Source organism: Nelumbo lutea, chromosome 2 (assembly GCF_056320005.1).
Source record: "Nelumbo lutea isolate HS-2025 chromosome 2, American lotus-T2T, whole genome shotgun sequence".
Lineage (NCBI taxonomy): Eukaryota > Viridiplantae > Streptophyta > Magnoliopsida > Proteales > Nelumbonaceae > Nelumbo > Nelumbo lutea.
This window is the reverse complement of record NC_142685.1, coordinates 7,625,778-7,649,532: the sequence shown is the minus strand read 5'-3', so window position 1 is coordinate 7,649,532 and position 23,755 is coordinate 7,625,778. Positions and strand designations below refer to the sequence as shown.

Sequence of the window (23,755 nt, the reverse complement as noted above, 5' to 3'; positions counted from 1 at the left end):
TGGCGGCTGCGATATTTGATGTTTTTTCGGATCATTGCTCGTGAAGCAGATCTCTGAGGATTCTGCAGGGTTCTCTTTACGATAGTCAGTCAAAGCCGGTATTTGTTCTTCGCTGAAATCAAGAAGGAAATGGAGACATCTTGCTTTGGCCGATCGATCATGGCAGATGGAAGAGAGAAGCAAAATGAAGGTGAGGGCAGAAGCAGAAAGGTAGTCTCACCATACTACCTGGCGGCCAACGACAATCCGGGTAATATAATTACCCAAGTCCAATTGAAAGGAGATAACTACGAGGAATGGGCCCGAGCAATGCGAATGATTCACCGGAGTTGGAAGACTGGTGGACTGTAAACTCGATGCTGGTTTCATGGATCCTCAACACGATAGAACCAAGCCTACGCTCTACAATCATGTACATGGAGGTTGTGAAGGACCTGTGGGACGACATCAAAGAACGGTTTTCAGTGGGCAATGGGCCAAGAATTCAGCAACTCAAGGCAAATCTTGCGACCAGCAAACAGGCCAGTGTCCCAATCATGACATATTATGGCAAACTAAAGCAAATCTGGGAAGAACTTGCTAATTATGAGCAAATTCTGACATGCGTCTGTGCGGGCTGCAACTGCAAAATCACTGCAAAAATGGAAAAGAGACGAGAAGAAGAAAGAGTTCATCAGTTTCTAATGGGTTTGGATGACTTAGTATACGGAACAGTGCGTTCCAATATTCTGGGCACCGATCCGCTGCCAAACTTGAACAAAGCCTATGCCATGGTGATACAAGAGGAGCGGCTGAGAACCATGACCCGCGGCAAAGAAGAAAGAAAAGAGGCAATGAGCTTTGCTGTGCAAGCACGAGGTGGCACAAAAAGAACGGAACATGATACAAAAGAGAAATCTGGAGTGTGCACAAATTGCGGACGAACAGGACATGAGGTTGAGAGTTGCTTCCAACTTACCGGCCGAGATCTACTAGGAGTGGGAAAGCTCGAGGCCGAGGAACACAAGGTAAATCTGGTCGTGGACGAAGAGGCGGACAGAGAGCAAATGCTGCACAAGTGGTAGGGCAAACTTCTGAACCGACCCACGCGACAAAGGGAGATTGCACTGCATTTGGTGGATTGACTAATGAACAGTGGTCCACCTTTCTTAGTCTGTTGAATTCTTGCAAACCCATCACAAACAAGAAGTTGACAGGTATGAATTGGATAATTGATACAGGAGCTTCGCACCATATGACAGGAAACCTGAACCACTTGCATAATACCGAGACCGTGACCGGTTGTCAGGTTGGATTGCCCGATGGAAAGCATGTCATGGCAATAAAGAAAGGGATCGTCATTTTGAATGAGCACATGAAGCTTACTGATGTGCTTTATGTTTCTCGTTTGAATTGTAACCTAATATCTGTGTCGCAATTATTAGAAGAGTCAAATTGTAATATCCAATTCACTAATAAGTTTTGTGTTATACAGGACCACATTTCGAGGATGGTGATTGGTGCGGGTGAACTACGCGGAGGGCTCTACTGCTTCAAAGGTGCGTGCTCAAGCAAGGTTCACAAAGAAAATGTTGAAGCTTCATACGAGTTATGGCACAAGAGAATGGGTCATCCCTCTGAGAAAGTAATTAAACTTCTTTCTGATTTGAACATTAGATGTGATGGTGGAAATATGATATGTGGTGTTTGTTCAAAAGCCAAACAGACAAGAGGTACGTTTGATTCTAGTGAAAACAATGCTAAAGGGACTTTCGATTTGATTCATTGTGATTTATGGGGTCCGTACTTGGTACGGGCGTCTTGTGGTGCCATGTATTTTTTTACCATTGTTGATGACTTCTCAAGAGCCATTTGGATATTCTTACTTAATGACAAAAGTGAAGTAGGAAAAACACTGTGGAACTTCTTCACTATGGTTAAATGCCAATATGAAAAATTGGTGAAGATAGTTAGAAGCGACAATGGTACTGAATTTACTTGCTTGAAGGAATATTTCTCTGAGCAAGGTATAATACATCAGACCTCATGTGTTAAAACACCGTAGTAGAATGGGTGTGTCGAGAGAAAGCATAGACATATACTAAATGTTGTCAGAGCTCTTAGATTTCAGGCCAATCTCCCTATTGAGTTTTGGGGAGAATGTGTTATGATAGCTGGTTATCCGATCAACAGGACCCCATCCACTCTCCTTTTGGGTAAATCACCGTATAAGATGTTGTATGGGCAGAAACCAAGCTACAAACATATATGCACATTTGGGTGTTTGTGTTATGCACGAAGCCTGAATCGGACCAGGGACAAGTTTGCCAGTAGAGCCAAACGTTGTGTCTTTGTGGGATACCCCTTTGGCAAGAAGGGATGGAGAGTTTATGACTTAGAAAATAATGAATACTTTGTTTCTAGGGATGTGGTGCTTTCAGAAACTGAGTTTCCTTATGCTATTGAAGAAAAACAATTCAAACGCAAACCCGATGATGGTAATCTTGCTTATAACCAGGAGGAGACTGAAGAGTATGGCAAAGAGGATAGTGAGAGAGGAAGGGGTAATGGTACTCGTGAGATCATAAAAGAGACAGAACAAGGCGACATGTGTGAAAATAATGAAGGGGAGCATGAAGTAAGGGAGGGTTCTATGGAAGAAACGAATGCAGGGAATGAGCAACTTGGACGAGGCCATAGAGTGAAGCAACCTTCCACCCGTCTCAAGGATTACATCATACACACCACATAGTGTTCCAACCACAGTTTGAGCCCTTCTGCCAGTTCATCTCGCTAATTTCACTCCTCAGGTACTCCCTATCCTATAACACATTATGTGAATTGTGATAAATTCTCTTTGTGACATCGCTCTTTTTTAGCAGTTGTCATAGCTAATCATGAGCCCCAGAGCATTTCAGAGGCTGTCAAAGACTCTCGTTGGAGAGAGGCAATGAGAAAGGAAATTGAAGCCTTAGAAAACAATAGAACCTGGATAGTGGTGGACTTGTCGCCAGGGAAAAAGGCTATCGGAAGTAAATGGGTCTACAAGATAAAGTACCACTCAGATGGCACAGTAGAGTAGTACAAGGCGCGTTTGGTGATATTTGGAAACAAACAGGTTGAAGGGATAGACTACAATGAAACATTTGCGCCTGTGGCAAAGATGGTTACAGTCCGTACATTCCTTGTAGTGGTTGTGGCTAAAAATTGGGAACTGCATCAGATGGATGTGCAGAACACGTTCCTTCACAGAGATCTGCAAGAAGAAGTGTATATGAAGATGACCCCTGGATTTGCTTCGAGACTACTTGGGAAGGTGTGCAAGCTGCACAAGTTGCTTTATGGTTTGAAGCAGGCCCCTCATTGCTGGTTTGCTAAACTAACGACAGCCTTGAAACAGTATGGCTTTACCCAGTCACAATCTAATTACTCCTTGTTTACACTTCGACGGAAGCAGGAACAATTGAATATCTTGGTGTACGTGGACGATCTTGTCATCTCTGAAAATAATGGCAATGCCATATGGGGATTCAAGAAGAATCTGAGTCAATGCTTCCACATGAAAGACTTGGGAGCTTTGAAGTATTTTTTAGGAGTGGAGGTCGCCAGAAGCCAAAAAGGTATTGTCCTTTGTCAGCGGAAGTATGCTTTGGATATCATATCAGAAATTGGATTGCTGGGATCTAAGCCAGTTGGACTTCCCTTCGAACAAAATCATAAACTAGTTCTGGCAGATGGTCCTCTGATGATGAAACCAGAGAGTTACAGGAGGCTTGTGGGTCGTTTAAATTACTTAACCATTACCCGTCCTGAATTGTCCTACTGTGTACATGTGCTTGCTCAATTTATGCAGAACCCCCGTGAAGAACACAGGGGCGCAGCTTTACGTGTGGTGCGATATTTGAAAGGTAACTCGGGATAGGGAATTTTCCTTCTGGCTGACAATGATCTTTGATTTTATGCTTACTGTGATTCTGACTGGGCTAGGTGTCACTGAAACGACTCTCTCTCACTGGATACTTTGTATTATTGGGACAAGTACCTATCTCGTGGAAGACAAAGAAGTAGCTTACAGTATCCAGATCATCGGCTGAGGCAGAATACAGGTCTATGGCAACAGCTGCATGTGAATTGAAATGGTTAAAAGGATTGTTGCATTCGTTAGGAGTTGGTCATTCTGATCTTATGCGATTACACTGTGATAGTCAAGCAGCCTTGCATATCACTGTGAATCCGGTCTTCCATGAGAGGACTAAACACATTGAAGTAGACTGTCACTTTGTCCGCAATGAAATTCAGAATGGGAATATACGGCATTCCTACATCAGGACTTCCGAGCAACTTGCCGATATGTTTACGAAGGCCCTGTGCAGGCAACCATTCGAGCATCTTCTTGCCAAGTTGGGCATTTTCCGTTTACATGCTCCAACTTGAGGGGGGGTATTAAGCCTACGCCCTTTTAGCGTAGCCTTATCTCTTGCCGTATGAGTTCTATCGGGTGTATGTATCTTAGTTGTTCTTGCTTTGGTTTTCATTGTTCATTTAGGAGTTTGTATCCTAATCGCAAGAGGGAGCTAACTCTACCTATATATATATATATATATATATATATATATATATATATATCTTGTAATGATCGGCTGATAGAAGATATAGAAAGAAAATCTTTCCCTTCAAACTCGAGTTTCTCACTCAAAGACAATTAATGGGTTTTTTGAATCGGTTACATGTCACTTCAACAAATTTGATCATCGAGGTACCTAAACTTCAATGCTATCCGAGGTGGCTAGAGGTGGTGAGTCATCGTCTAGCTGACAAGTCGCATCCACGTATCCTCTAGTTATCAGGTCGGGCCAAATCACTCGTCGGGGACCGTCGCCAACTGCCATGAGGACCCATCACCACTTGTGACTTGTGAGTTCATCCTCTCTCCCAACGTTTTAATTTCCCCGCCATGTCGTAAGTAGTACTGTCGAAAAAATTTCTGCAAATCTTACGTAACGTACTGCTTTAATGATTTATCCGTAAATTCCATGGCCGGCTAGCTGCCGCTGGTGAATTGATTGAGACAGACGAAACCGTAAATAGTTGGGTATCATCCTCAAGATTACGTTGGAGGAATACTATTGACGAAGCAAATTTTTATTCAAATACTCCAGTCTCTCTGCAGGTGCGTGTATTTTGTGTAAATTAAATCATGTATATGGGATTTTAATGCAGAAGAGAAGAGTGTTTTAAGTCATGATGGTTTCCCTTCTGTATGTTCACGCAATGACGCACCCCCTCAGTTTTTCTATTTTGGTCCCTTTCCCCGGCCATAATACGAGAGAATAAGGTCCACCTCATACTAATTTCTACCCGTGGTCATTGATGATTACATCTCCAACTTGGCACCTACAATGTTCAAATATCAGCTTCACAGCCCTCCACGTATTTACGTGGTCCTCAACTTGAATTTGATGAAGCCACGTAAATATAAATGGGGTCACAGACTCACAGCAATGTGTTTGTTTGTCAATTCGTTCAAGAAAGACGTTTACATGATTCAGGAAATGTGTACAAAACATTGATGATGTAAATGGTTTGGAGCCCAAAACAGCCCATAGTGGACTCTTCGGTTATCACCCAATTCACACAACCAAATTCAATTCAAAACCTCTATAAGCCCAACACAAGATGGGCTTATACAGTTGACATGGATTTGAGTTTGAGGGATACAGATAACAGACTACAAATACAATGTATGTATATAAAGCTCAGATTCAGATATCGGCCAGGCCATCTTTAAGGTGACATGAATGCCGAATCTTGACTGACTTGCTTTTCCTGATGTCCCATCCCAACGGAGTGAAAATGGAAAGGAACCCCGTCAGCCCACCCAGCTTGACCTGGCCAATGCATAAGCCTAATCCAATAGACTGAAAAATCCCGCTATTGAAGCCGGCATTGCTGGGGACCGGGGGTCGATTCTATCGCTGTCTCAAAACTCAATATACCCCGTTTTTATTGTATTCCAATTTCCAAAACATTTATTTATAATAAATATTTATCTAAAATATCACCGCCAAAATATATTCAAGCCCTCTTCCATCATCTCACGCCATGCATACATCTCATACATGGCGAGTCGCAATTTTTATGGTGGGTGTCAATATGAAGTTAAGATGCATCGTGTGAAATGATATTGGTAGAGGGTTAGAACGTGTTTTATTAATAGAAAATCCGAATTCGCTTACCACTTTATTCGTTGAGGTAACGGCTAACGAGTAAATTATTTGTTGTCTCCAAGTGTCCATTTGGGACGGCTTCGGACGGCCTCCATAATTCCATGTTTGGTGAAAAATGATAAGAGTCCAAATCAGCTACCCTTCTCTAACATGGGCCCCAAATAAAATATAGTGGCAGATTTTCAAATTTAATTCAAAGTGACGGTCATTTCATTCCACATTTCCATGGCAATAAAAAGAAAACGATTTTTATTATATTACAGTAAGACTCAGTAGTTAGTTCTAGAGTTTCGCCAGTCAATCTGAATCCGTTGCTCGTTGCAAAGCAATTGAAATCTCGTGCTTTTTAACTTCTGAAAATAGTGATCGGCTTCAGTCCCATTCGAATACTGTTCGAACAGTGGGAATATCTCCATTCTTCTTTGCTTTATTTCATAGGGAGATATTTTTAATGCAAGGTTATAATGGCTGTTCGAATGGGTTTTGAACCGACTGAATCCGGTTTCCTGAAAATAGGTAGTATAATTTCAACGCATTGGAAACCGGAAAGATTTTAAACCCAAAAAATGGCTTAAATACTGTTGATACATAACAATTTAGGAAAAATCTATCATGCAGAAAGGATATGGCATAGAAAGAGTTTTGACCAATCAAAACCACCCTGAATTTAAATTGATAAATAGCACCTTATTTGTACCACGTTTATGATTCTAATTTATTGGTCAGCTAATCATAATTTTAATTTTGATCCCATTTAAACCAAATGAGCAAGAGGAATACACTATTCCAATTCTGACTACAAACCAAACGGGCCCTATAAAGAAATACAAGATTTAATACGAGAGGGGAGTTATCACAAATATCAACTTTAGCAAGAGAGAAAGAGAGAAAATTGAGTCTTAACAGGAATTTCCATTGTCACCTTTTATAATTTTAATAATTTAACTTATAAATAAATATCCACATGTGTGAGAAAATGAGAAACTAAGGTTGTGAGAGCATGGGGATGAGAGGACCTCGATGCACCTCATGATTTTCATGAGGGGTTTTACTCCTACCATGGTTTGATGAAAGCATCCAACCATGCACTTCAACATTTTCATGATGTTTATATTTTTGTTGCTCTAGCCCAATGCCCAGTCTGGATCAGTCCGTGATCACCCCTATTATGAGGTAAACAGGCGCCTTATTAGCGGTGCAACTTGGACAGATTTGGGGAGGGATTTTGTCAAATTTTGAATGGGCCCAAGCCCAATGCAATGCAAACTCTTAGAATCGGGTACCCGACGTGCACCCCTACCTTGTATAATCGATGGTTGATATCACAGTGGGAAATATAAAAACTCCCAAGTCAATTGTATTAATTGTATTTGACACGTCACTAACCCATCTGTTTCCCCTACATTTGGATTAGCCACGTCATTATTTAGAAACCTAGTTGACCGGACTAGGCCTCTAAGCAACTTCCCTGTAGGGAATGGTGACATGGCATGGCTTTGTAACACTTCGAACTAATACAACCTATTGAAATGTTGTAAGACAGGTTGGACCTTTTATAGATTTATAAATAAATATACATACATATTGATGAGGGGTAATTTGGTCCGAGTAATGACATGATGATACACAGAGCGACCCATTGACTTGGCGACATTTTAACATCCCCGAATATCTTAGCAGTCCTAGTCACTTTGGGCACCTCGGGTCACTCAGCCAATACACCGGGGCCCAAGTAGTTTGCCACACTCATTGACCTATCGAGGTGCCACATAGCCTCCTTCTAGAAACGAGCCAATTGTTTCTGATTCCCTTGGGATCAATCCGCATGCCAACGGATCTTATTTTCATCTCACCCGAACCGGACAGGCCTGGATAAGCCTTATCAACTTACTTGGAGTTCATCTTCGGGTGCGGGACTAACTCTGAGTTAGGTGGGCCGGTGATATCGGACACGCATCATGAGGCCTACGACAGTTCGCCTATATAAGAGCTTTACCTCTAGTCTCACAAAGTACGTGCGATTTAGCTCTCCCATACCATTACTCTCAAACAATCAGCTCTCTAAAATTTCATTTACTAATTTAAGCATCAAAATATCCACACCAGATAAAATACCCTAAAAGCTCCAATCTTTTTGTCTTACGGTTCAACCCGATTAAATAGTAGTTTGATACCGAAACCTAACAGGAAGCGACCAAATTGCGCATCATCACATATATATAACCATGAGACTTAAAACCTAATCGATCATTGTATTAAAATCAAGAAATTAACCATTTCGACTCTAGCAGTCGCCACTAACATTGACAAATGATAAAATTTACAAAATATATTTTATGTTTATTTATATGATCCATGACCGGACAAATAATCTGGTTTTTATAATTGCTTGGGATAGAATAGGCACAATCCCTTTCATTTTGTATATGATGGGTCCCACAAGATCTCCAAATATGTGGTAGGTATCCATTCAGACATCAGACGGCACTGATCGATGTTTTCTATCAATTGATCAAATAAAGACAAAAGCTACCCCCCTCCCGAAAAAAAAGGACCACATCCTCTCCATGTAGCATACTACCATTCCGAAGAATTAATAAAGGAAAGGGCAAATAAACCAAGGGCGCAAAAGTCAAAACCCGTAGCAGTCACAAATCAGAGGATTGGGTCGAGCCGGTCATAAACGACTCATTTCTGTGGTCTACCTTTCGCTGTACCCACAGGCCGCATCGAAACTTTGACCACCGAAAATTTGCTCATAGCCATGAGTTGGGTCTAAACTCCAATCATCCACCGGAACTGACCAGGACAACCCATCGGGATTCAAAGGCTTCCGTTGAATCGGGTAGAGCCATTTCAATATCCTCACAAACTAAGCTATTCTATCATAATAATTGAGTCTTCAACAAATTATGTTTTAATGAGTCAAATCAAACCTGAACCCGGCTTATGGGGCTGCAACTCTTTTTTTTTCTTTTCCTTCTTTTATTTTAATAAACGATAAAGGTAAAGCTCGATAAAAAAATCAGTTGTAGATGCAGAAAACTATCAAAATATTCTGGTTCCTATTAAATATATATATGCTTATTAATGTTAAGCAATGAAGGTCAACCTCCTTAGATAAGTATACCTTGTTGCATCCAGGCTCCTATTATGCTTATTAATGTTTTTTTTTTTTCTTTCTCACGTTTGATCGTTCTCACGGGGAATTTTGTATTTTTGTTCTTAAGTTGCATTTGGTTGCACTTAAAATCTTGACTTCGTTCAAAATTTTTATCCCATTCAATTTTGCTTTTATTTGTCTGTAATTATGCTTTGCATTTCTACGTGATACATTTTTTTTTGTGTGTGTATGTCCATTAGTAATAGCACAAATTTTGCATCCCAAAAATTGATATCAATTTTGCATCACCTTCGTCTTATTTGAACGGTTTCTAATACAAGGTCGGGGCAATGTCTTCTTGCATCCAAACTTATCCCGTGATAAGTTTATACTGCATGGATATGGACTCCTAGGCATTTACACCAGTGCAAATGAAATTTATAACCATAGAAAAAAGAGAATTTGAAATTTTGGATATGGATATGGACTTTTATAGATTTCTACATTTCATAAAATTTTATAGAATTGTACAATTAAGACCAGTGACATGTGAAAGAATTTATCAAAATTCAAAGGAGGTATTATAGCATAGATGGGATTTGGGACAATACATCACAAAACCAATAAAAATTTATGAAAGGAAAAATCCATAAAATTTCCATGAAAAACATATCTCGTCATTAAAATATTTTTGACAAAATAGTTGAATTATTAAATTTATAAAAAGAAAACAATATAAAAATATACTTACATTAAATACCTTTATAAGATTGATTTTAACAGAGAAATGGCGCCGACAAAAAAAAAACAGATAATGATTATTAGAAGTAGTAGAAATTTAGGTGATAAAAGGAGGTATCCGAAAGGGATTTTGCACGCAAATCATGCAATATAATTCCAACATAGAATTGGGAGCTTCAGTCAAAAGGGTTCTCCGGTTGTTTGTTTGTCTAAAATGTATTTGATTTGGTCAAACTTATCTCAGATTCAGATGTTTATAGGTGTTATACAAGTCATAACCTCTGTCCGATATTTGTTGTTATAAATTTATTATTCTGATGTAAAATAGCTAAGTTTAATAGATAATTTAAAACCATTATTTATTCATTTCGTTTTTAATAATTTTACTATTTATTTTAATTAGAAAATAGAAGTCCTGCCGTTCTGCCGAATCTGCTCAGAAAAAAAAAAAAAAAAAAAAAGAGAAAAGTACCAATCAGCCCAGATCAGAATTCTCTAACCCCAAAGTACAAGGGGAATGCATGCATTCAGAATTCTGCATCCTGTGTTGATCTGTGTCCGCACATCATACATCCCATTCCCATGGCATATATGATGGGTTCCATTCTCGTGGAGGGTATCACTCTTCTTTTGATTACTTGATTTTCTTCCTGTTAATATTGAATTTTGGAAGGGGTGGACCTGAAGAAGAAATGATTGGTGGTGAAAACCTACCTAATTATTGACAAGTTACAAAGGCCAGGCCCACACGTGTTATATCCAAATCCAAGGATCATCACTTCTTTGATCAGTTCAGTCATCAATCGGGATCCGGGATCCATCGCGTTCTAGGCATCGCCCGCATCTTGTCATTTGCCAATGTGGTCTACTCTGCCAAGTCTCGATTCGATTCTCAAACGCGGCTTAAAAGTCAAGGTCGTCTACTTTTAAATTTGGCCTTCCTCTCCATTCTCTTCCTCTCACATAAATGATACGACTCTGCCTTTTGTATATAAACAGTTACAGACTCAGAGTTTTCGTCTACCGCCATTAACCTCCTTCTTACTAGTACAGAAACATCTTCCTCCCCCTCTTTTATGTTCCAACTGCCACTGCATGCAGTCAGTCCCAAAGCTTACTCTGCAACCATTTCTCTCTGGATTTAGTCGTCGAACCAGTGCCAGTGCCCTAGTTCCGCTACTTTCAAGACTTCCACGGAAAGTTGACTTGAGTACCTGTGTACGGAGTGGCAAGGAAAGGTTTAAATAGAAAAAATCCCAAAGGATGGCCGGAGCAGGAGGTGGTCGTTCTTTGGAGGAAACGCCGACATGGGCAGTTGCCGTTGTCTGCTTCGCGCTGGTCCTCATTTCGGTTATCATTGAGCATATCATTCACCTCATTGGAAAAGTAAGACACCGTTAATCCGGCCAACTCTTTAAAACGAAACAAAACAAGACTTGATTGAATTTTCTTCTCCCTGTTTCAATTTTAAGAATCTCAATTAAAATTATTCTTGCACCTTTTGCAGTGGTTAACATCTAAACACAAGCGAGCCCTATACGAATCGCTGGAAAAGATCAAATCTGGTATGAAATTTTCTCACGTTTGTGACTATGAATATATATATATATTTATATATATATATAGGTTGGATCTTAAGTTTATATATGATGGTTTATTTGATTGAATACGTGAGTCAGCTTAACGAGTTTATTTGGTTTCAATTTGGGTTTTGAAGAGCTTATGCTGCTGGGGTTCATATCCTTGCTGCTTACGGTATTACAAGGACACATCTCTGAGATTTGTATATCAGAGAAGGTAGGAAGAACTTGGCATCCATGTAGTAAGAAGCAAGAGGAAGCCAAGGAAGAAGAGAGTTCGGAAGAGCACCGCCGGAGACTTCTAGCGATACCAGATTCTGTTGGAAGTGTCCGTCGTGTCTTAGCAGGAGGAGGAACCGACAAATGTGCAGAAAAGGTAAAACCCATTATCATATATATATATATATACTTCTTTGTTTTTGTGTTTTTCTGGTTCTTTAATTTTTATAATGCAAACAAATATGTAGTAATCGTCATCAAGCATAAAATTACTTAAATAATAAAATAAGCCTAAGTTTTTGGGATATTTTCCTTCATCCACAATTTTCTTGCAACGGATCAAACGGATCAGTCCTGAACTAATGTAATAAATTAATAAAAAATGGAATGGCTAACGAATTGGTTATTAATGTTTGCTCGGAATTCTGGTTTTGCAGGGCAAAGTACCATTTGTGTCGGCCGATGGAATTCACCAGCTTCACATCTTCATCTTTGTTTTGGCTGTTTTCCATGTGCTCTACTGCATCATCACCATGGCTCTGGGTAGAGCTAAGGTCTCTTTCTCTCTCTCTCTCCACCCAAATAATTAAACAAGAAAATAGAAGACTTATGAATAAAATAATAAAAACGTTGATCAACGTGTTGAATGATTGCTTGGTCCGTTCAGATGAGAAGATGGAAGGCGTGGGAGAAAGAAACAAGAACGGTGGAATACCAGTTCACCCATGGTACGTATCTCTCTCCCTCCCTCTCTCTCTCTCTCTCTATAGTGGGTTCGTACTGATATAATCTAAATCTATTAATGTTGATGAGTCCATACAATAATGTCAACTTCCGGTGAATTAGATATTAGTACTGTTATTTGATAAATTGAAATGAATGTGGATACAGATCCGGAGAGGTTCAGATTCGCAAGGGACACGTCCTTCGGTCGAAGGCACTTGAATTTCTGGAGCAAGACTCCTGTTCTCCTCTGGATCGTAAGAATTAAAACACAACCACCTATCCCTTTTTTTCTCATATTCAATTGCTGTCAATCAACATTATAAGGCTAGCTTACGGGTCAAGAATTGCTACGACCAATTGTTTACAAACAAGTATTATTATTGTTAATCGAGTGAATATTTTGTTTGTTGTTGGGTGGGCACGGAACTCTCTAGGAGTCTGGACCATCCATGTAATGGAAACAATTGAACCAAAGTTATACCGTCAATTATCATACTTTGAGCCACAAACACACACACAACACAGAGAGAGAGAGAGAGTGCCCCAGCATCCTTTGTTCTTATTTAATTACATCTCCACTCCACACACAAGCACCCAATAAAATGGAAATAAAAGATAAATTCAGCAGAAATCAATTTATTCATAATATATATATATATATATATATATATATATTAATGGCTTCTCTCCTTTGTTATTTTCAGGTTTGTTTTTTCAGACAATTTGTTAGATCGGTTCCAAAGGTTGATTACCTGACACTGCGACATGGGTTCATCATGGTAATTAAGTTGGATTAATTTCTTCATGATCAACCTGCTTGGAGTTGTTAACTTGTTACTACACATATATATATAGAGAAAATTAATTAATGAACTTCAGCAAAACTAGCTTGTGAATGGTATCCATTAAGGCAATGCGGCCGGGCACAAATATTTATTAAACAAGCTCTTATTCTTTGACCTCAGGCACATTTGTCACCTCAAACTCATGCTCAATTTAACTTCCAGAAGTACATCAACCGATCACTTGAAGAGGATTTCAAGGTGGTTGTTGGTATAAGGTCGTCTCTCTCTCTCTCTCTCTCTCTGTGGCTTGTCAGTCTATTGACTAACGGGTTTAAATTAATGTGAACAGTCCAACGATCTGGTTTTTCGCGGTGGTGTTCTTATTATTCAATACACATGGTGAGTACCTTAAGTCCTAAATTCTACAATCTCTACCATTTATAAAAATGAGAATGGTTAGGTTTTCGTCAAAAGACCTGATTTTTCTATTCCACTATTGCCACTCAGTCATTACACCTAATTTTTATGACTGATTTTTACCACACAACAATTCAAAGTGAGGAACAAAGATAGGATGTTTTTATTTCATTTTATTATCATATGTAAAAATGAGAATAGTAGATGGGTAATCCGATTATCTTTTTCAATTATTACCCCTCTTTAGTCATTACTATTCTAATTATATATCTCTTCTTATTATTGCCCCCTTTAGTCATTGTTATTCTAATTGTATTTTATAATATTATATTAATATTTTATATTTTCATTATTATCCATCCTTAGCCATTGTTATCCTAATTTTTCTATAACCATTATATATTTTTATCGTCTCTATAATAAAAATGAGGATGGCAACAATGTTTTGTTAAAAAGCCTCATTACACTTTCCCTTTTTATAGGGATGCAAATGGATTAGATCATATTCAAATCAGGGTATAACTGAATCCGATCTAATAAATTATAGGTCCAATCCAATTGGATCTCACAAATATTCATTTAGATTTGAATTCGATAAGGATGTTGGATATTTGAATATGATTCAATCACATTTAGTTTTTTTAAATAATAAATTATTAAAAAGAAAATATAACAATTTAAATAATAAAAAAATGAAAGTATTTTTCAACTATTTCATCATATATACATGTCTTTTATAATAAATAAATAATATAAAAATTTTATAAAAATATATTATAAATAACATACTGGATTCTTTTGAATCGGATCGGGGTGATCTGAATTTGATTCGGTTTTTAATCGGATCCAATTTTCCAATCCGATCCGAAAATCCGTAATGAAGATATCCAAATCTGATAAAATAGGATCAGACTTTGGATCGGATTGAATCATGATCCCTTTTCACCTCTATGTTTTTGTTATTCCAATATTTATTTAACCTATCATTAAATGGGATGTACACTATGAAACAAAGTTTTTTTTTTCAATAAAAATGGATACTAATCGCATCCTTTCATTTTTACCTTTAGCATTTTTTGCTATTCCAATGTTTGATCTCTCGTAAATGTGAAACTAGAAAGTCGGTTATACCCAACACAACCTGGTCACTGTAGCAATTTGGCTAGCCCATACACCCGGGTTATGTTGGGCTTGGGTTTTGAGGCTCGTGCATCGGCACTATATAGAACAAAAAGATGTACCATGCTAGTATAGACCTGCAACCCATCACAGAACAGGCATATATATATATATATATATATATATATATATATATATATATATAATTTCATATATAAACAATTGTATACATCAAAATTCATAAGGTAAGGCATGACTCACCCAGGACCACATGTTGGCATGGCACATCCTGTTAAAAGCATAGACAACCTGTAAAATCATGTTGTGTTGGCACGACACAACCCACTTTGTATTTTCTGATGAAGTAGTGAAAAGTGAAGATTACAGACAATACAAAAAATGTCATAAAAGATATTAGATAATACACATACAAACAGATGAGAAAGTAATAGCAAAAAAATAATCATAAATTGTCAATTATCAATCGAACAACTTTCTAATGGCCTAAATCCAAGTTCTTTTCAACTTAGGGTCAAGTCAATATTTTCATTCCAAATTATATATTTTTTTATGATATTTGATTTACATTAATAAATTTTGTTATATTTTTAACTATTATTTTTTCATTTATTTTCACCCGTGCATCGCTTAGAATGTATAGTGATCGTATGAATATGATGGCATCATACATGCACCGGCAAGCTAATTAATTAAGGGGTTGGGCCAAAGGCAAGCTAATTAATTAAGGGGTTGAGTCATGACCCAAACCCCTAAATATGATTTTGACTTTGTATCAATTTTGATTTTTGACCGAGACTGATTTGGATCTCATATGCATGCATGTACACAGGCTGGTATTCTTATCTATGGCTTCCTTTCCTCCCATTGATTGTAAGTTTCATTTCTCTATCTAGCTACGTGCCATTCGTAAATCTGAGTTTGTTGATATATAAATGACACCTAGCTCTTATGGACCGCTGACTGGACCCATGCATGCAGATCGTCCTATTGGTAGGAACAAAGCTACAGGTGATCATAACAAAGATGGGGCTTAAAATTCAGGACAGAGGAGAGGTAGTGAAAGGTGTCCCAGTGGTTGAACCGGGTGATGACCTCTTCTGGTTCAATCGCCCCCGCCTCATTCTCTATCTTATCCACTTTGTTCTCTTTCAGGTACTAATTAATTACCTTCATTTAATTTAATCTCATAGTTAATTAGTTTCCTTGATTATTACTACTACGGCTGTGCTTAATTACTTCGATCGCTTAATTCCTTTGTTTTATTTTGCACCATGAATGTAGAACGCCTTCCAACTCGCTTTCTTTGCATGGACTTGGGTAAGCCACGTGATCCCTCCTCTTGCAGTGCCGCCAATTATATTAATTACTTGTTTAATTACACTACGTACAGATGTTAGATTGTTATTAATCTGATCTGAATAATTTAACACGAATTGAAAGATCTAGTATAATTAATGAATTGAACCCTCCGTATGCATGGGTCTGATCTGTTTCTCAGTTCGAATTCGGGATGAAATCTTGCTTTCACGAGCACACTGAAGACGTGGTCATCAAAATCACAATGGGGTACGTAGGTGTTGGTGTTATTTTCGAATTGAAATATAGCTAGGATATAATAGCTGAGCTGCTGCTAATTAATAAATGCAATTCAAATTAACTTGCTGATGCCTGATGGTGATTGAGCAGAGTCATCATACAGTTTCTTTGTAGCTACGTCACTCTCCCTCTCTACGCCTTGGTAACACAGGTTAGATACAAAATAATCAAACCGAAACAACTTCATTAATTAATTCCTTAATTATTCTTCATGAATGAATAGCTACTGCTCTAGCTTTCTGATAACTATTTTGGGTATGTATATAGATGGGTTCGACCATGAAGCCCACCATCTTCAACGAGAGGGTGGCTATAGCTCTACGAAAATGGCACCACACGGCGAGAAAGCAGATAAAGCAGAACCAGAAGTCAGGAACGGTGACGCCCATGTCCAGTAGGCCGACAACTCCTAGGCATGGCTTTTCCCCGGTTTCTCTGTTGCAGAACCAACGCCGAAGTGATGACGACAGCGTTCAGACATCTCCAAGATTCTCCAACTTCGACAACGAACAATGGGAGGGTGAAGACACACCATCCCCCTCCTACCACTACCATTACGGTGAACGGAGTTCGCACCAAAACTATTTTGATCACCATGAACACCGTTTGGATGAGCAGCAACCAGACGCCTATGAGCAGAGTCCGCCCCCTCCTCCACCTATCCGCACTCAACATGAAATCGACATGGATTCCGTCGATTTCTCTTTCGCCAAAAGATCTGCATAATGAAGTAATAATATTATATATAGCAAAAGCAAAGCAACCATATACAGTTCCGACACGATCGATGGCGGCAGTGACTGATGGATGATGAAGATGAGGATTGACTGACGGCAATGGCCAATACCCAATAGGGAGAACGATATTCGGCGGAACGAGAAACAACCCAACAGCTGGTCTTTGGTCTTTCCAGTACAAATATTGCATCTGTATCCGGTATCCCTTTCTCGTATATATACACTCACAAGTCACAATGAATCAATGATGGAGCATACTCGTTGTTATTATTATTCTTTTAATTCACTGGTTATATCTTCATTATTTGTTTTACTTCATATATCAAATTTCTATATGCATGCTAGTATCTAAATTGTACAGAAATTGGGAATTATATCCCAGCAATGAAATAATATAATTATGCCAACCACTCATCATTTCCCTTAAAATTCCTTAATTATAATACATAAATAGATAATTTATATTTCTTAATAAATAATCCTTATTCTTGTAATTACCTAACAAAAAGTTATTGGAGGAAAAGAGTTGGCTTTATTGATTTGTGATGTATGTTATGAAATGTTAGAATACATGTGATATTAATTTATTTGTTCCATCACGCCAGCTGAGACCATATTTGCGCGATTGTTTAACGTTAAAATGAATATTCCATTTAATATTTTCTTTTTAATTGGGAAAAAAATTATAGATACTTTGGAGGTGGGCCTTTAATTTTTATTTTATTTCTATCACCAATAAAAATAAGGGTAAATTTCTTAAACTATCCCTATGGTTTATTAGTTAATTGACTAACTCTATGCTTACTATTTACATATTGTCTTAAAGTATCCATATTGTTTCTAATAACTGATATCATCGTTAAAACGCTAACAAAAAAATAAAATGTCAATTTTGCCCTCCACTTACCACTACAACTTCTGATGAGGGTGAACAAGCAAACAAAGAGAAAAAAAACAACAACATTGTATGATGGTGGCAATAGGGTCAAACTGAAATCCATTTTTCCGAATTCAAATAAAATCACTATTGATCTTCTTTGAATTCACGATCACGAGCGCTGTTGGCAGCAACCCCCTCTGCCTCTGGTCTCTCTCTCCTTCTTCTCCGCCACCTCCTCCTCCTTCTTTCTCTTCTTCTTCTTCCTCTCTTCCCTCTTGTCTCTCTCTGCGTTAGTGCATCTTCCTTTCTTGTCGATGGTTGTGAATCAGGGATTGAGGTAAATGGGAGATTAAGAGAGAGGTTGGTGTAGTGGAGGGTATTCAATGGTGGTGGAGGGAAGAGTAAGATGTGGGATGAATTGGAGCAGTAGAGTTGATTGAACTTGTCTGGATTCGTGATATTGTAATAGAGCACGAGAGCAGATGTTGTTGCGTTTGTTCCATTAAAGGTTCCGTCGATTGATACTGTTGTTGCCCAAACTGCTATCCACCCACCACCACCATCACCTCCAACACTGCACGTTGGCCCCATTTCTGTTGGGATCAAAATCACTCAAACAAGCTTCCGTCATCGGCAACCTAGTTAATGTTTCCATGGTTCGCATGCAAGCCGACGACCATTATCCCCCAACCCAATGATGCAACTATAGCGGTTGTTTTCCCCCCAACCCAATGATATAGAGGAAAAAAAACAGGGGAACTGAGCTGCATTCGAAGAAGAAGGGGAAAGAGAAAAGGTTTGGATGATCGCCGTCTCTGCTTCCATTTGAGATCCCCAAAGAAGCCTTACTCATTCCTAGTCCAAGATGAGTTTGTGAAGAGAATGTGTGATTTGTTTGAGTCATCAAAGTCGTCACTAGTGAACAATAATTCCATTTTGGTCCGAGATGCATGCAGCCAACCCTATTTCAGGCGAGCTCTGGTTTTAAGCAAGTTTCAGGCAAGCTTTGGAACATTGTTTTTGGTGAGCGGTGTCATGTGCATACGAATTTTGACGAAACATTAACGGCAATGATATAATTAGTCAATTCTCATAAATAATAGGGGTGGTTTAAGAAAATAGTTAAATAGTAAGGATACAGTTTATCAATTAGCTAAACAGCAGGGATAGTTTAAGAAATTTACCCTAAAAATAAATATTATTTGTCACATTTATTTTTCTTTAATATGGTTAATTAATATAGCACTATTAAGAGAATGTGAATTAATACTGTGAATATAAGACATAATGATAGGGAATTGAATGAAGAAAAATGTACTTTAAATTACATTTTGTGCCCCTCACAAAGGAGAAGCCAAATTCAAAAATAATGGTATTCTAATCAATAACAGGATTCAATAAATGTTAATGAGAATTAATACCTTAAATATAAGGTTCAATGAAAGAGATTTGAATGAAGAGAAAACTAATTATTTAAATAAAACATACGTCCTTACAATTAGCGAGAAATCAAATTAAAAAATAAGGATATTCTAGTTTTCACTCTACGATCTCTACTGCCACCTCTATTCTCTGAACTAATGTTGCTGATCTTCACCTCCACCAAACTTCTCCATCTCCGACCAGCAACCAGAAATCCACCCTCACTCTGTTGTTCTCCATCTTCTATAATTATAGAGTGAAGTTGGTATTCAAGTACGTCAAGTATCTCGTCGAATCAAATTCGATAGGAAAAATAAAACTTAATCGAGTTATACTCATGTTTCAAGTAACAAGCTTTTGAATTGAGCTCGTGCAATGCATCGATTCAGTTTGGCTCAACTACCTTTTTTTTGGAAGGCTAATTCGGCTCGATTACGCCCCTAAGCTGAAGTGCTATAAATGAATGGATCATCTTGAGCTATATTTGCGGGGGGAAATCCCAATAGCCTAAAATTGGACATCTTTTAACATAGTTTGTCTGTTTGTGGGAAGCGCCTCAGAACAGGTGAACCATCAGCTAAGTTAAATGTTAAGCTTAGTCCTCTGAATTCCCAAACGGAGCACAAAAATATTGTTGGAGATAGATGACGAAATGAATGAACTTTTGCATTGGGCGTGGGGCTTTCCTTTATACAAAGGCATCTAATACAACAATAAATAATGCAATCTTTAGTACATTAGAAATATCTCTCCAGAAATAAAGCATATAAGTAGGGAGACTGTGAAAAGGGAAGTTTCAGAATGAAGGGAAAAAGTTTGCTCTATTAATTTGTGATGAAAAATATTTATAGACAAAGTGCAAGCTGTGATGAGGTGACATCCCTCTATTTGCGATGAGGTTACAAAGTAGTTTTATCGGTTTTAATTTTTTAAAATGATCTAACAACTGGATTTTAACTAACTTAGCAATTTCGCAACTGTCTAAACAAAGTACAAATATCTGTTTGTTTAGACCTTAACATGCGCCCTTCAAGTTGGAGCAGGAGGTGGATGGATGCCCAATTTGGGTAAGAAGGAGTGAAATTGATTGCGACCAAATGCTTTGGTGAATATGCGTGCAAGTTGTCCCTTGGAAGAAATATGAGCTGTAGTAATGGACTGTGATTGAATCAGGTCCCGTACGAAGTGACAATCTATTTCGATGTGCTTGGTCCATTCATGAAAAAATGGATTTGCCGCAATGTGCAACGTTGCCTTGTTATCATAGAAAAGTTGCATAGGTTGTGAATGGTCAAGTCTAAGATTCAAGAATAATTGTTTGAGCCAAACCAGCTCACTTGCTATGGCCACCATGGATCGATGTTCGGCTTCCGTTGAGGAGCGAGAGACAATGGATTGCCGTTTGGATTTTCATGACAGAGGAGAGGAGCCCAAGGTGGTGAAGTATCCCGTGGTCAAGCGCTTAGAGGTGGGGCATCCTACCCAATCCAAATCACAATAAGCTCTAATTGTGAAATCACTATAAGATGACAATAATATCCCATGGTTTGGAGAAGATCAGAGATATCACAAGATGTGCATTCCTGCATCGAGGTGTGGTTGTCGAGGATCAGACATGAACTGGCTGAGTGTGTTGACCGAATAGCTGATGGTTAGATACAACAATCTGCCCACAAGGCGTCGATATTGTGTTGGATCTTTAATTGGAGGGCCAGTTTTAGGCTGCAAATGGTGGTGTTGTTCCATAGAAAATGAACTAAGTCGACAATCTGTCATGTCTGTGTCTTCAAGGATTCCTTTAAGATATTTTCGTTGATTAAGAAAAATGAATTCAAGTGTACTGATGACCTCAACTCCAAGGAAGTAATGGAAGGCTCCAAGATCCTTAATAGGAAAATAGTTGTCGAGGTATTTCTTAAGACTCTCAATGTCATTGAGATCATCACCAACTAGCACAAGATCATCAACATAGGCTAATACTATGAGGGAATGACCGGATTTGTGGAGGGTGAACAGAGTGTTGTCAGCCTTAGATTGACTGAAACCCCATTTCTTCAAGGCACTATCCAATGTGTTGAACCAATTGCGGAAGGCCTGCTTAAGGCTATAAATGGATTTGCTGAGTTTGTAGACCCGGTTATCTCCTGGTGGGAGTAGTCCAGGTGGTGGATTCATGTACACTTCTTCATGCAACTGTTCATGCAAAAAGGCATTATTTACATCCATTTGATGTAAATGCCAATGGTGGGCTGCAACAAGGGCTAATAAGCATCTCATAGTTACCAATTTTGCTACCAATGCATATGTTTCTGTGTAGTCTACGCCTTCAACTTGGGTGTGTCCCTTTGCAATTAGACGCACCTTGTAGCGTTCAATGCTATCGTCAGGATTTGTCTTTACCTTGAAGACCCATCTACGACTCACAATTGATTTGTTGTTGGGTAAGTTAGTCAGTGTCTAGGTTTGAGTGGCTTTAAGGGCTATTAACTCGGCTGCCATTATTGTTCTCTAGTGATCATGCATACCTCCTCTCTCACACACACACAGAATACCCTAAACCCCACCCCAAATACACCTACATCACTCTGACCAAAAATAAATTACACCCACGTCACTTGACTTCTCATTAAAACAGTATATAGAAGATAAAGCACTCTAAATACATAACTCTTTGTATTTTCATTAAGGCTCAAGAGTATAAATAGAAATATGTACAGTATAAATATATAGAAAATAATAATAATATAAAACGTATGATTTTGTATTCTACAAATTTATATTGTATTCCTTTCAAACTGATCCTAGGTTGAAGTCCAAACCGCCGTAAGGCCCTATAATTTCCATCACAAACCACTATAAAGTTTTGCGGTTTTTCTCGATTTCATTCGGATTGGGTCAAGAAACGGATCACAACAAGGAATTCCAACACAAACATAACAAGTAGTCTTCAATTTCCAAAGTATATAAAGCGATCCTTGGATTGGGCTGTCCAGTTGGGACAACCAATCTTCCAAGCCCGCTGATTTTGGACCAGAATGTGGACGTGACCTCAGCGCAGGTCCAGTGGGCCAGAAGATGGCTGTCATCTTACAGACTACAGAGTGGGTTCTTATCATTCATTATCTTCATAAATTTCTCTTGAAGGAAATTGGTTGAACTGAAGCAGGATGGAATGTATATCTGTGGGTATCACCAAGTGGCCATGAATTCTTTTTGTCTTTCAAACTTATCTACTGACATAGCTACTTCACCCAGAATGACATTTTATTACGTTTGTAGATAGGGCTAAGTCCCGGCAGGTACCAACGTCTATTCAAATAAAGGACAACACCACCATTATCAGAGGAATATTCAAAAAACCCAAATTTGTCTTTTGACTCTTCTATATTTTACCCTGTTTATGGTGAAAAACAAGAGATCTCTTCAGCAGTTGTCTCTAATTAACTAATTATGGTCTCTCTTTCATCGTAACTGATTGTTTCTATATCCTGTTCTTTATTATTATTATTATTATTATTATTATTATTTTATTATTATTATTATTATTATTATTAGATAGAAGTAATATGGGCTAAAATCATGTTGGTTGAATCTCTCAGCCCCAAAAACAAATGAATAAATTAATACCCCTGTTTTGATGTGGAAATAGTTAAAATTTTTATTAAATGTTTAGAGCAATTTTTGAAGAAAGAAAGGCGTGAAACCTGATATGACTTGGGTGGTTGTTTAGAAAGAGGTTCACAGCACAATCGTACTTGCATTGCTGAAACAGTACAGTAAAGGTCTTGCAGCCAAATCTCCGAAGTTGGGAGCATCGACGATGCCACTCTCACATAGGCTTCTACTTTCTACTCCCTTATCCCCCCACCTAAACCCACAGTTCCCAAACCAAAACAATTCAGTCCCTTGGCACTACAAGAGAAAGAGAAGAAATCACTGGGGCTTAATTCACAAGGCAACCTCGATCTATTTACAACATCTTATATTATACCTTCACTGAGGGGAGTAGAAGAGTCAAGGGCAGGCCACCTAAGTACTGAGAAATGATTTAAAAACCCACAATTTAACAGCAAATAACAGGACGGAATGATGAAATAGAATTCAAGTAGCCGACCCTAGCTAGGCTTAAATGATGATGATGATTTATAAATGCTTGGTCCAGATCATTATAAATATGATACAATGATGCTTCGCTGTGATTTC

The 23,755-nt window shown here is 38.3% G+C and overlaps 1 protein-coding gene across 2 annotated transcripts; it reads left to right on the top strand.

Annotated features, from left to right (window-relative positions):
• Positions 1–10,984: 10,984 nt before the first annotated feature.
• On the top strand, positions 10,985–17,563 carry LOC148868363 (MLO-like protein 6). 2 transcript variants are annotated; one of them, XM_088967787.1, is made up of 15 exons: positions 10,985–11,436; positions 11,558–11,615; positions 11,768–12,006; positions 12,287–12,403; positions 12,517–12,577; positions 12,741–12,829; positions 13,280–13,354; positions 13,541–13,635; positions 13,710–13,759; positions 15,747–15,787; positions 15,896–16,069; positions 16,199–16,234; positions 16,416–16,483; positions 16,604–16,664; positions 16,781–17,563. In XM_088967787.1, exons 1-15 carry the CDS (start codon positions 11,314–11,316, stop codon positions 17,237–17,239), a joined length of 1,746 nt encoding a protein of 581 aa, XP_088823913.1. In that variant the 5' UTR covers positions 10,985–11,313; the 3' UTR covers positions 17,240–17,563. The 2 variants fall into 2 exon arrangements, with proteins under 2 accessions (XP_088823913.1, XP_088823914.1); XM_088967788.1 differs by lacking the exon at positions 13,280–13,354.
• Positions 17,564–23,755: the final 6,192 nt, after the last annotated feature.

Bases quoted from the DNA above. Each gene is read 5' to 3' on its own strand.
- LOC148868363 (XM_088967787.1), top strand. From the start codon at position 11,314: ATGGCCGGAGCAGGAGGTGGTCGTTCTTTGGAGGAAACGCCGACATGG. The intron at 16,070-16,198 runs GTACTAATTAAT...CCATGAATGTAG, and splicing joins TCCACTTTGTTCTCTTTCAG to AACGCCTTCCAACTCGCTTT. The intron at 16,235-16,415 runs GTAAGCCACGTG...TCTGTTTCTCAG, and splicing joins CTTTCTTTGCATGGACTTGG to TTCGAATTCGGGATGAAATC.